General features: G+C 37.0%; 1 protein-coding gene across 2 annotated transcripts in view; it reads right to left on the bottom strand.

The window, feature by feature from the left end:
- slc12a5a (solute carrier family 12 member 5a) overlaps nucleotides 1-11862 on the bottom strand; it is a 215841-nt gene extending 203979 nt beyond the window's left edge. The window contains exon 1 of one of the 2 annotated variants that reach the window (XM_038270252.1): nucleotides 11485-11862. In XM_038270252.1, the coding sequence (XP_038126180.1) occupies nucleotides 11485-11644 (160 nt within the window). In that variant the 5' untranslated portion in view covers nucleotides 11645-11862. The remainder of the gene's footprint in view (nucleotides 1-11484) is intronic. The other variant, XM_038270253.1, reaches the window with a different exon arrangement.
- Nucleotides 11863-13537: the final 1675 nt, after the last annotated feature.

The following is a 13537-nucleotide window of genomic DNA, read 5'->3' as shown; positions in this document are numbered from 1 at the left end:
ATTTTTCTTTGTGAAAAGTTTCAAGTTTTATGACCAAATTATGTAGGTGCAAAACAAAAATGCTTCTTGAAGTTGCATACACTGTAAAACCTGCAGTTTTTATGAAGCTCAACATCAGTTCTATCTTTTTATTTCTGTTACCTAGACTTAAGGACACACAATACTTATATGTATATTTTACACCAATCTATAACTTAATTACATGATAAAACTATAACTTATTATTTGTACTATCTTATGAGAGTTCTGAAGTACTCTACTTTCCACTGCCATGGTTCCAAGTTCCTTTAAACATGTTGTTCTTGAGCCATCATCAAAATATTTGGATTCTACTCAGTATAATAATTTCCAGCCTATTTCTAAAGTCCCTTAAATGTCCAAGCTTCTTGAAAAAGTGGTTGCAGCACAGCATATTTATTTCATAGGAAATATGTCAACTCTTTGAAAACTTTCAGTTTGGCTTTTGTAACACCAAAAACTGCATTACTTAAGGTTTCTAGTGAACGACTTACTCTGGGGTTCCACTTTCATGCTTCTCCTGAATCTTAGATTTGTTTATGATTCTGTTAGTTCAGCATTTTTAATTAACAGGCTCCACAATGTAGTCAGTCTGTCAGGACTGGTTCTACCTCTCCGGGAAAACATTCAGTGATTTTTCAAACCAGTTCCGTTAAGACATGGCCAGCTATGGGGGGTACCCTAAGGTCAGTCTTCCCCTATGCCAAATGATCAATTAGTTTTTTAGGTATGTCTCCTAGCTATGCTGATAATATCAAGCATCATTGCTTTAAACTAAGTGAATATTTAAAGTTATCATTCAGAATAAACCAAAACCATAAACCAAAAGGCAATCACTATATGTCATCAAACAACATTCATGTAGTACCAAAATAGACTATATTTAAAGTTTCTCATTTAACAATGCATTATTTGACAAACTATCAGACATTAGCTACTGATGCTATTAACCTGTCAACAGGTTAACAGTAGGTATTAGGTTATATGTTTTTTCCCATTTTTGCAGCCTCTCACTGCCACAATAGGGCTACTAATTGCCTTTAAAACAGTTTTATTTGGCAGACTAAACCCCCAGTGTCGACTGGAACTGCATTTAACCAATCCTGTTATGAAATAGGTTTCTCAGAACTAAAAACCAGACAGTGTCAGGTAGGGCTGGGTATTTTCGCCAAAGTCCTGAATAGATTTGATTTTGATTCATACAGTTCTAAATCGATTAATTTCAATTCGATCTGTTTTTACAATAATGAAAGTGGTTCAACTGTGTTTCAAAATAATAATGTATTTTATTTTTTTTCCTGTTACATTAAACAAAGTGCAAACTTGTAAATCAGACAGTTTAAACTTGAGATGCGAACAAAACTGTCTCAAAAGTGCAAACTTGTTTATGAAAAGTGAAAAGGCAAAGCCTCACTCGAGCAAGCAGACGTGACACAGCGGGGACACAGCAGACATGCATGAGCTGCATTATCTTCAATGCACAAACCATATTTGCAGCGTTGTCTGTAACAACTACAGGGTGTTTGCTGGTCAGCCCCCATTTGTTAATGTATTCAGTAAACCTATTGGCTATATTTGCAGCTGTCTGGCTTTAAGTAATCTTGTTGGTCTGTAGCACGAGATGCAGGGCACCATTCATTATCAATGTAGTAGGAAGTCACCTTGATGTCACATATCCAGCACATTATCTTTAGCTGTTTTAAATCCAAAATGATTCCAGACATCAGACTTCAGTTTCGACAGCTTGCTGAGCGGTGTGTTACTTGGGTCGGCATTTGCAAATGCCTGCTCTTTTGAATGTGAACGTTGCGCGTCTCACTATAAAACTAATCAATCTCAATCCCTAGACATTGCTTTTTACAAAAATGTAAAGGAATCGATCCAAAATCAATTTTAAAAAATTTTTGGCCCAGCCCTAGTGTCAAGTAGTTTCCCTATACATGCCTTAACCTATCTACAGTGTTCTGACCGGTCAAATCTGGGGCTAAATTTAAAGCCACAGGTGCATAGTCAATAAAATATCTGGCACAGCATGGATATAGCACCTTGGTGTCTACTTTGACATTAATCTATGAACTTTCTGCATAATTGGCCTCTCTTCCCTGCATAAAAGTCAGAATCTGCTCGCTGAAGAGTGAACAGTGTTTAAAGTAATTTTTCTCACCAATGGATTGTTAGACAGTTTCAAAACAGGATATATTTCTTCACTGCAATGACAAAATATTTTGCAGTTTTTACCATTCAAACCCACCCTGCTCAGTCTGTAGTCTGACCATTAAATGTTGTTGAAAATTACCCACTGTAGGTTTAAAACTTTCACTCTGTTCTAAAAGCAAGCAGGACTTTAATAGGAAGCCTTCATCACCCAGTCAGCTGACAGCTGGTTGTGACTACATCAAGGAAGAGGACAACTCTATGATTATCAAAATACTTTTGCAATTACAAGAATAGAATTGAACAGAAAATCCCTTTATTGTCCTACAATTGAGGCAAATGTGGTGTTTACAGCAGCAAACAGATTATACAAAAAATTGGCACACAAATGTGGAATTTAGAAAGATGAATAAGAATAACATAATAGTGTAGAGTAAAAAGATAAACAAATAAAATACTGTGCTGTAAAGTCTTTTTCAATATCAGACTGTGTACCTGGAGAATAAATAACGAATATACAGCTATGGACATTTTTACAGTAATGGATATTTGAAAAAAGCAGCAACATCAGAGTTGTGTAAAATGACAGCAGCATGTTATTCAAATGAATAAGGTAGAAACTGCAAAATCAGCATGAATGTAACAACTTATTGAGGTTTTTGGGAACAGTGGTGGTTATAGAGTCTTACAGCTGCTGGGAGGAAGGATCTGTGATAACGCTCCCTGGTGCATTTAGGTGCAGTAGTCTGTCACTGAAGGAGCTGTCCAGTTCTGCAACAGCTTCATGCTTGGGCTGGGATACATCATCTAACAGAGATGTTAATTTAGTTAGGATCCTTTTGTTTACCACCTCTTACACTGAGTCCAGAGGGCATCCAATCACAGAGCTGGCTTTCCTGATCAGGCTATCCAGCCGCTTCCTCTCAGCTACAGGTAAGCCACTGCTCCAACAGACAGCACCATAGAAGATGGCTGATGCCACAACAGAGTTATAGAAGGTCTTTAGGAGCGCCCCCTGCACTGCAAAGACCTCAGTCTCCTCAGCAGAAAAGAGTCTGCTCTGACCTTTCTTATACAGAGCCTAGTTCTTGTGAGTCCAGTCCAGTTTGTTATTTAGATGAACACCTAGGTACTTATAAGAGTCCACTATCTCAATGTCCGTTCCCTGGATGTTCACCGGTGTCAGTGGAGTGGATCTGCTTTAGCAAAAGTCCGCCACTAGGTCCTTGGTATGCCCTGCATTAATCAGGAAGTTGCTTTGCTGGCACCAGACCACAAAGTTCTGGGTCCACTGTCTGCACTCCAGTGATCAGGCAAACTATTGCAGAATCGTCAGAACTTCTGGTGGTGGCAGCATTGGGAGTTGGTGGAGAAGTCTGCAGTATAAAGGGTGAAGAGGAACGTTGCCAGTCCTTTGGGACCCCCGTACTGAAAACCAAACTATTTGAGACTCAGCCCGGTCCCCTGATATACTGTGGGCAGCAACTGAGGTAGTCCAGAATCCACTTGGACATGTGCTGGTCCACTCCTGACAGCTCCAGCTTGTCCCTTAGGAGTCCTGGCTGGATGATGTTGAAAGTAATGGAGAAATCACAGAACATGATCCTCACAGTGCTTCCAGGTTTCTATATGCGAGCCAGAGCTTGGTGCAGGAAGAAGATGATGGCATCATCTGCCCCAATCTCAGAAATGTTGGCAAACTGCAATGGATCCAATGAAGTCTTCACCAGGGGGCAGAGATGGTGTAGCTACTGAGGTCCTTTGGATCATAGAACTTGTAATTAATCAAACTTTCCTCACATTTCTGGCCAATATCTTCCACCGCCGCAGCTTTCTTTAAGCTGCAGTTAATTATGAGATAGTTTGGGTATTGCTCACCAGGCAGTTGGGGTAATATTGCCCCTGTAGACCAATTGTTGAGCTGTATGTAATTGAATAGGCACAGCTTTACAATATTTATAAATTATTTTTAGGTAACACTTGTTTATGTTCTGTTTTTTTTCTTTATAATGACTGTCAAAAAATTTTGTGAGAAGTCAATGCTGAGAGAATATCCTTCTTTTACCTTTGGAATATTGCTAAAATTAGAAACATTCTGTCAAGGAAATAAACTGGAGAGATGATCATGCATTTGTTACCTCAAGGCTTTTCTATCACAATTCTTTACTATTAGAAAGTCCACAAAATTGAAAACCTTTAGCTAATTCAAAAAGGGTAGAGTTCTGCAATCATCTTATTTCAATTAATCATACAGTGTATTTTTCTTTAAAGCACTGGGTGGAAAACTGTTTCCAGAAAGGGCCGTGTGGCCTCTGGTTTTCTTTCCAACCAAGCAGTAGCACACCAGACTCAATTCATCTCATTAAGTGATTCCAGTCTTAACATGATGACTTCATGAGAAGACTGGAGTGATGTGTGCTACTGCCTGGTTTGAAAGAAAACCAACAGCCACACAGCCCTTTCTGGAAACAGTTTGATACCCCCATAGTGCCCTTTTGCCACTACAATGTAATTTTCTTGTTTTCATTAACAGCACTTTCGAAATGCTTGCCCCTGAAATATGCTACATAAATAAACTTCCCTTACCTTTTGATAAAAATGAAAAAGTGAAAAGATATTTATTCAATATTAACTGGCTTGCTGTTAAATAAAGGATTTAGTTTAAATGTTTTCATCTTGCATATTAGGCCTCTTGATATCCAAGTTACATCATATATTGGACCTGATTGCTCTTTGTGTTCTTAACAAAGCACTTTACTCCCATAGTGCAGGATTACTGATAGTTCCACAAGTTTCTAAAAGTTGAAGGGAAGGTAGATCAGACTCTTTGTCCCCATAACCAACTTCCAGTTTTTTCATTGAGACTAGGATTACAACTTACTTTTTTTTATAAAAATTATCATTATAATGATTCAGTTTATTCTAAGCTATCTCTGTAGGTATGCTGTTTTAGGTTAAGGCTGCTGGAGGACATAAAGACCACTTTCCCTCCCTTTGCAACATTCTGCTTCCATTCTCCAAATTTTGTCAGTTGTTTGAACTGGCGATCTCTCTTTTTGTTTCACCCTTTTTTTTTTCAGTAGTAGCGCTGTGACATCTTGGAGGAGAAAATCGGCTACTGCTACCAGCAACTTAATGAAATAAATACCGTAATTTTCGGACTATAAGCCGCGACTTTTTCCCCATTTTTCGACCTTGCAGCTTATATAACAATGCGGCTTATCTATGGACTTTTACAGCTAACAGCCACTAGGGTAATACCTAAATCTATGCATTTTACCATTCACCATGTTGGTGTCACATTTGCTTCAACACACAAGTACGGTAGCTGCACGTGCGGGAATGCAGAGGTCCTCCGGAAGCAGATTTCTACGAGACAGAGCGACAGCGAGAAAGACGGACATTAAACATAGAAAACCTGCGGCTTATAGTCCGGTGCGGTTTGTATATGTAAAAATCATGCAATTTAGCTTCTGTGGCTTATATTTAGGTGCAGCTAATAGTCCGAAAATTACGGTAATACAGTTGGCTCTGTTCTTCAGTTTTTATTTCTCTTTCTCTCCTAGAAATACCGCTTTGCGGAGGTTTCCCTGCAACTAACAAGGAAAAGGATGTATCCTTAACATGAAAAGTAGCTCAGAGGTCATCTGTTTAATTTTGGTTCTTTGTCATAGACAAAGACCCCTACAAAAGAAGTCTACAATAACCTTGTGTAACAAAGAAAGTATTCCTGAATCCGTGCTTCTGTGTTCCTTTTTTGAGTATGCTCTGTCTTCTAAAAATGTTCAGTCAGTCATGGCAGATGGTCGTTCACACTGAGCCTGGTTCTAGTTCTGCTAGACTTTCTTACTGCTTAAGGTTTTATTCTGCACTACATTAATTCTGTGATATGAGGCATTGCAGCAAAGGCAACAACACAATGCAAATTACTGTCCACTGTCGCAACATGCTCATCCAATTTCTGCAAAAGTCAATAGGTCAATGGAATCAGCTGGGTTTCCTAAGAAAACTTTTAACCAGTCTGCCTGGAAGATTCGATGGAAATGACTCTGCAAAGTGCATTGAGCTTGCATGTGTTGTAAATTGATGTTACATAGAAAATTACACTGAATTCTAAAGTTACCCAATAAGATATTTAAGAAAATTGCCTTAATCATTGAGATTTCTGAAATAACCTTTGTCCACACAAAGTAAAATAAGGTGATCAAGGAGATTGATTCCATAATGGTACTTTTACAGCCTTAAGTGTTTTTCCTCTCCACAAGTCCATTTGTGTTACAAGTTCAGGAAAGAGGTACTGATCACCATGGTAACCACAAAAGGGATGCAGGGGCACTCTTTCTCCACTAGTCAATGCATTTATTAGACTGCTTCCTTCAGAAAGGACCTCAACCTCTAAAAATGGTGAACATATGGTAAGATTTGCTCTCACTGAGCCGTGCTGCCATTTTTCTGTTCATAGGGTTGTTCATCACACTGGAACACTTTCAAGGAAAAACTGCTGAGGAGACATTATGATTCTACTTATGGGACTAAAGCAAAGAGATGGAATTCTAATCTAAAGCTTTTATTCACTTACTTGGTGCCCTGCTGCTTTAATTAATGATATTTACAAGGCTTATGGAACCTTGGTAAAAAAGGTCATGTAAGCAGAAACCGCTGCAGTCAAAAGTTTCCATGAAATCAGCGATTTATTACCCAAAACAATCTACAGACAAATAAATCTTTGATTGGCTTTCAAAAACAGTGTGTCTGTAATTTCTACATTGCTAAGCCTCTGTGTCTCAACCTAGTGGCAGCTAGAATACTGTAAGTTAAGCTGCATTCAAGAGAATAATACAGAAAATAACACTATCTAAACTGAATCACTGATGAAAAACCAGTGATTGTTTATAAAAATGTATGTAATCTATCAATCTGTTGCTCACTCCATATTATAGAAAAACGTACAGAACAGCTGTACAATGTGTAGAATTTGAAATACTATAAAGCCTGTTGTAACATTAAAGCCATTTCAAATTTTAGAATTTAGTTTTATTTTGTAAAAAAAACAACTAGATGATAGTTTAATGACAGTCAATCAAGCGTATGCAAGTAGCAGACATAATTCTAACAAGTCCTATGAGGATGAGCAAACAACTGACTAAATTACTTAGTCTGAATTTAGAAGAAAAGTTTCTTGTAAGCCATTATTTACTTAAGGTTATTAGACATATTGCCTGACCAAAAACAAAACACTGGAAACTGGAAAATATGACAAGTCATTTACGTGCAGGTTTTGAAAGCACTCAGCAAATTATGTAAGTACAGCACACACACACACACACGTATAAACAGGGTAAAGAGTAAATCCATTCCCATCATCCTTTCTATGAAAACCACCAGAAAACTCAAATACAGGGCAAAAACAAAACAGAGCTATACTCTTAAACATAAAAATACCAGAATTACTCATCAAGTAGGCCACATAGGAACTGAAGAAATATCTACTGACATAAGCTTGTCACACATGTATAAGCTGCTATAATCAAAAAACATTTTTAATATGCCTCTGTCTAGCTTTGCTTATATTTTATATGTAATGCCACTTCTATAATACCATAAAACTCCATGACAAGCCATTCTGCTTCTGGTGAATTCCACTATAATGAACCTTGAGGGTCAATAAAGAAGAGCTACACAGAATGTTAATGAGATTTTCTACATTTGTACGGAGAAAAAAAGGGGGGCACTTACAAATGAAAAGAAAAAAGCATCCCATATAATTCTCTTTTAAGCCATTTGAGGGAATTCACTGAAAATAATTAGCAATTTATGGTAAATATATTACAATTATTTCAGGCAAATAGCTTAAAAATGTATTCTAAAAACACATAAAAAAAAAAATTTTTATCATTATTTCTATTATATAGTGCTTTTAAAGTCTTAGGGAAGTATTGCTGCAGTTCTGAATTTTCCCGAGAGGTGCACAACTTTACACGAGTGAATAAAGTGAATGTGATTGGTCGATTATCAAGGGGGCGGGTTTGTTGTGGTGAAAGGTTCACAAGATTTTGGTTGTGTCCGGTTGTGGCTGGTGTCTCAGAAGTCACTAAATTGGCGACTTAGAAACTACACTGTCAAGGAACACTATGGACAGAGGAAACATGCAAGAGGAGGAGAGTTTAGTGTCGGAGGTCGTGGATGAGTCTCCTCCGTCATACATTTTTAATTTAGAGCAGGAAAACGGGGACGATGTTGTTGTGGAAGAGGCAAAAGCGGCAGAAGCTTGGTTTGGTGTAGAAGGCTTACAGCCGTACATGTTTGAGCCCTTGCCTCGCAACGCTGCCAGTTCTGTTAGCTCTACGCCTGCTGAAGACACAGACGTCCATCCCCATGAACAATGATTCTTATTTCAACTGTTGCGTATATTAACTGGAATATATGAATCAAGATGCTATGACCGAAAAAATGTGATTGACAGATGACTGTTGATTCATGATTGGCTGAATTATGGTGTACAAGCTGACATAAACCTAAGTGGCCTGTATAAAATAACAAAATAAAAAAAGATTTTAAGACAGGATTTTTGTTCTAAATCAAAATGTTCTAAATTTTGGAAAATATGGTCTGATAAATAGTACATTTACATACATGTTTAAGCCAGAATCATTTGACATTGAAATATAATTTCCCTACAACTTTAAAAAGTATTCATGTTAAAGCATACAGTAAACAAATTGCTCAAAAAATGTATTGACATGCTTTGAAAAAACTGACATTTAACAGAATAAACTACTTTGATTCAAGAGTTACATTTTACCGAATTATATTTGGAAAAATAAATAAACAAAGACATATCTCTCCACAGATTGACAACCACCATAGGGAGATGTCTTTTACCTAATATGGGTTCCTTACCACTGCATAAGCCTCTCACTAATGCTTTCTGTTTATAAAAGTGTTAAACTACAGAAAGTCCATCTCAACTGTAATCATACTACCGATCCCCCCAAACTAGATTATTAAATTGTATTGGTCTCACAATAGAGAAATTTACTTGTGACATCAGCTCTTATAAAAAACAGAAGTTGCACAAAGGAGCAAAAGGTGCATAATGTACAGTGTATCCAGATCTATACAGTGGATGATACAAAAATAAAGGAAAGAAATTAATGCCTGTATGTGAAATTTATAGGAGAAACTGCAATAAAAATCTGTACGTAAAAACTTTTACATAGGAATTGCTACATCTTATCAAAATTATGCACATGCCAGTTATGCACAACATTTCAAGCTAACTTTAGATTATTTCTTTAAAATTCCTAAACAAGGGCCTATTTGTTTCATGTAATATCACTTATTGAATAAATGACTTAAAGAAATAAAATTCAGTCAATAAAAGAGACAACAGTGATCCACTGACCTGAATACATCCATGAAAAGTGTTACCATGCAAAATCAGCTTTTGGGGCTTTTTAACATGTTATCTTCTTTAAAATAAAACACAAATTAATATTCTACTTTAATAATGCAATAATTATCAGGAATTCTGCTGTCTGAGGAGCAGCCTCTCACTGTCCTGGACAAATGAGCGCCTGGAGAATAATAACGTAAACCCTCCCCCTTCAGTAAGCACCTACCTTCACTGCGCTGTGCCTGCACTGTAAACAAATGCCCACTTTTTCCATTCAGGGGTGACATGAGGCAGAACACGATAATTCTGAATCAAATTTAAAATAGAGGCTCTTTTCAGTACTAAACTGCGGAAAACATAAATTTTTCTTTTTGAGCTAATGTCATGAAAATCTTTTTTTTTTTTTCTGGCCAGACTTTGTTCAGCCTTTAGAAGTAGCGTTATACGACGACATCATCTCCCAGAAAGGGAGGGTTGGCTTCGCTTTGAAGCAGTGTTTTTTTTCAGCTATATTTTATAACAAAAGAAGCATGTTATATGATTTTTTTTTTAAATATGTAAAGTCTGTTTAAAAAAAGGAGCTGGATCAAAAACTTTTCTCTGTCAAATCAAAACTAATTCATGAGATTCCTGAATCTAACACAGGCCTGATATTGCTGCAGAAAAGGCAATTTTACAGCTTGAAAGAAGCAGGGGGAAAAAATGGCTACTGTAAACTACTGGCCCTGATTAAGCACTGGAACCACTTAAAAGGGAAAAACGTTAATTATAAGTTTGACAGCTTTTTTATGCTGATAAATCCTTTATGTGACTAAATGACTGAGGCTAAAACACTAAGCTTTTTTAACGGCATGAAATCTTAGAGGATTTATAGCAATTTATAAAAATGTTTCCATTTTTTAAAGGTCAGGTATTCTACAAGTTGTATGGATTCCTATAATGAATTGCAAATCCTTATTGGCACTTAGTTGGACCTGAATAATGGCGCTCTTTAAAATGCTTATCATTAATAACGGAAAATGGCCTTTGTTCTTGAACAACTGTGAATTTCAGAGACTATTTGTTCTGCACTGCTGCTTTCGAAGCACACATTGACTGATGAGACCTTGGTCATTTCAATAAGGAGAGCAAATGAAAGGGTTGAGGCACTGGTGCACAGAAGAGCCGTGCAGAAGACCAGACTGTTACTACTCAGAGGAAAAAAACAAAATGACTAAAATGTATAAAGATTTTTGAAAAAAAGTTTGAGAATCTTTTATGTAGCATTAATCAAATGCAAACCTTGAAATACAACAGGGGAATGTGTATAACAAACATTGTGTATAACCCAGAAAGAAGAGAGATAAAAGACAATCATTCTTTGTTGAGTCCAAGATAACATAAAGACTTTGACACATCTACAAATGGCTTCTGATAAAAAATGTTAAGCATGGTTAGAAATAAATAAAAAACATCTGAGAGAATAGCTTCAGAGAAACCCTAACAGAACAATAGGTTAGTGTGGAGATAAAGTCCTGACACTAAAAAACTAAAATTAAATAAGAAAATTAAATAAGAAAAAAGATGCAAGCTTAGTAAAATACTATCATTTTTTAAATGTTGCATATAGATGTATGGATGCATGTTTATATGTTATAGAAAATCACTATTAATCAAAAATTAAAACTACACATAAGGCAGCCCATTCTTTATCATGACCAGTGCTCATGCAGATGTTTCACAGAGGGGGGCACATCTGCACCCCTTGTAGCCTCTGTCTGTTTTTGACCAGACCTTACCCTTAGAGCTTATTAGGTATTCCAGTCACACACTCACACAATGTGGTATCACTAAGAGACAGTGTTCTAGCCACCAGCTAACAAGCTGCAGTGGGAAGACTGGAGTCTGTTTTTGGTGACATTAACTGGATCTCCTACCTTTCAGCACCACAACCACATCCTCTGCATCTGCAGGAGCGGCTTCCCCCGCAGCATCACTGCAGGCTGACGGCTCATCCCCCTCAAACAGCTGGTTCACCTCCCCCTGGATGTCAGAGGGGCGCCGGTCGCTCTTGGAGACGGTGAACCTCTGGCTCATGGTGTCTGTAGCTGATGAGATAAACCGCGGCTGTTCTTCCCCCAGTGCGCGGCCACGCAGGCGGACAGAATACCAGCCTCTAAACGCGCTCTTCCTTCCTTCTACTTGGTTTTCTGTTACAGCCGAGGTTTTTTCTTTTTCGGCTGACTGTCAGGCTTTGGGAAAAAGCGTCTCTTTGTGAGATGATCAGCCGTGAAGGAGCGAGTGGACCATCGCATCAACCGGTGTCTGCAGGCTGCTGCGCACCTGGGTCCTAAAGCCGATCCGAAAAGGCGCACTGAAGCTCTGGCACCAGGAGCTCACATATTCATCCATTAAAATGCTTTGCTGCAATGATTCTTTTACCTTTAAAATGTTTTTAAAAGGCGCGGAAAATAATTGTATTCAACGCTAAATGTGGTTTGAAAGAAATTTACCAAAATCAACCTGGTAGTGTTTTTTTTTTTTTTTTTTTTTTTTTTTTTTGGCCATTAAATGAAATCAAACTGCTCTAAATGCAAAAGTGTCAAAAGTAAAGTACTCACATTATTTTCTCAAATAAAAATACAGTTACCTTTTTGAAAAAAGATGATATTTTCCTACTTTGTTCACTGTGTTGGTGGCAATGATTTAAAATATACTGACTTAGACTGGTTTTGTTCTGAATTAACATTTTAGAACAGGAAAATATAGATTGAAGTCCTACAAGGGCGGCTGAATACTTTAGAGCTCAAGTATTTGCAGCATTAAAGTTGCAATCAGGATTCAAGTTGAAACAAAGCATATTCAGCTTGTATATGAAAAATATATTAAGGTTGTAATCAATGGTGTCAAAAGTACACACATTTGTTACTTAAGAAGAAGTATAGATACTGCAGTTTAAAAACACTCTAGTAAAAGTTGAAGTATCAACTTGAGCTCTTTACTCAAGTAAAAGTGAAAAAAGTATGTGCTCCAAAAACTACTTAAAATATAAAAGTATAAAGTAACCTTTAACAAAAACAGCCAGATGCCACTATATGAATTGAAAGCTAAATTTTTCGACTACTTTGAAAAATTCTCTGAGATAGGGCCAAGGATAAGGGAGTACTTGTTGGTCTCCGTCTTCATCTCCCGATACGCTCTCGCCTGTGTCCGACCTTTCAGACATTTCAACATCTTTTTCTGAATCCGACATTGTAGCATGGCATAGACAATTCACTTTTGCAGTTTGAAGAACACCTGCTTGCTTCTGATGATTTCTTTTAACTAACCAATGAGTGTTTGAGTTATATGACTCATCCAATTACACTAGTTTTCACTAGATGTGGATGGAGCCAATGATCTGCATTGGATGGTGCACATGATGTAAAATAAATATTTATAAACATAAAACTGAAACCAAGAGTAATGAGTAACATTTATTTTACAAATGTAACATATAGAAAGTAAAGATACTTGTGAGAAAAAGTAATGAGTAAAAGTCAGAAGTAGGAAGAAAAATAAGTAATGGAGTAAAGTATAGACACCTAAAAAGTGTACTTAACTACAGTAATGAGGTATTTGTACTTCGTTACCTGACAGCTTTGGTTGTAATGGATAAGGAATGTCTCTTAGAATTTGATCCACAATCCTAAATTTTCTGCCCAGTCATTAAAAGACCCTTTTCATATGAAGTAGCAAAATAACTAGATACTAATAGGTAAGTCCTACCCTTTTGTTAATAGTAGCAAATGAAACATAGATTTAGTTGCAAGTAAGTAAGTGTATCCAGATTCTGGACATTACAATGTGCATATGTGTCGGGATGTAACTGCTCTGCTAAACCATTCGAAACAAAAGAACCTTGAAACAAGTAAACAGTCCTAAAATCTAACTCCACATAAACCATCATACACTAGTGTACTGAAAAGATTTTATGTGAACAGAACTAAT

The sequence above is a fragment of the Cyprinodon tularosa genome, unplaced genomic scaffold, assembly GCF_016077235.1.
Source record: "Cyprinodon tularosa strain WSP-4 unplaced genomic scaffold, ASM1607723v1 ctg759, whole genome shotgun sequence".
In the NCBI taxonomy this organism is placed as follows: Eukaryota; Metazoa; Chordata; class Actinopteri; order Cyprinodontiformes; family Cyprinodontidae; genus Cyprinodon; species Cyprinodon tularosa.
Note: the sequence above shows the minus strand (reverse complement) of the source record. Positions and strands in the feature narration are given on the sequence as shown.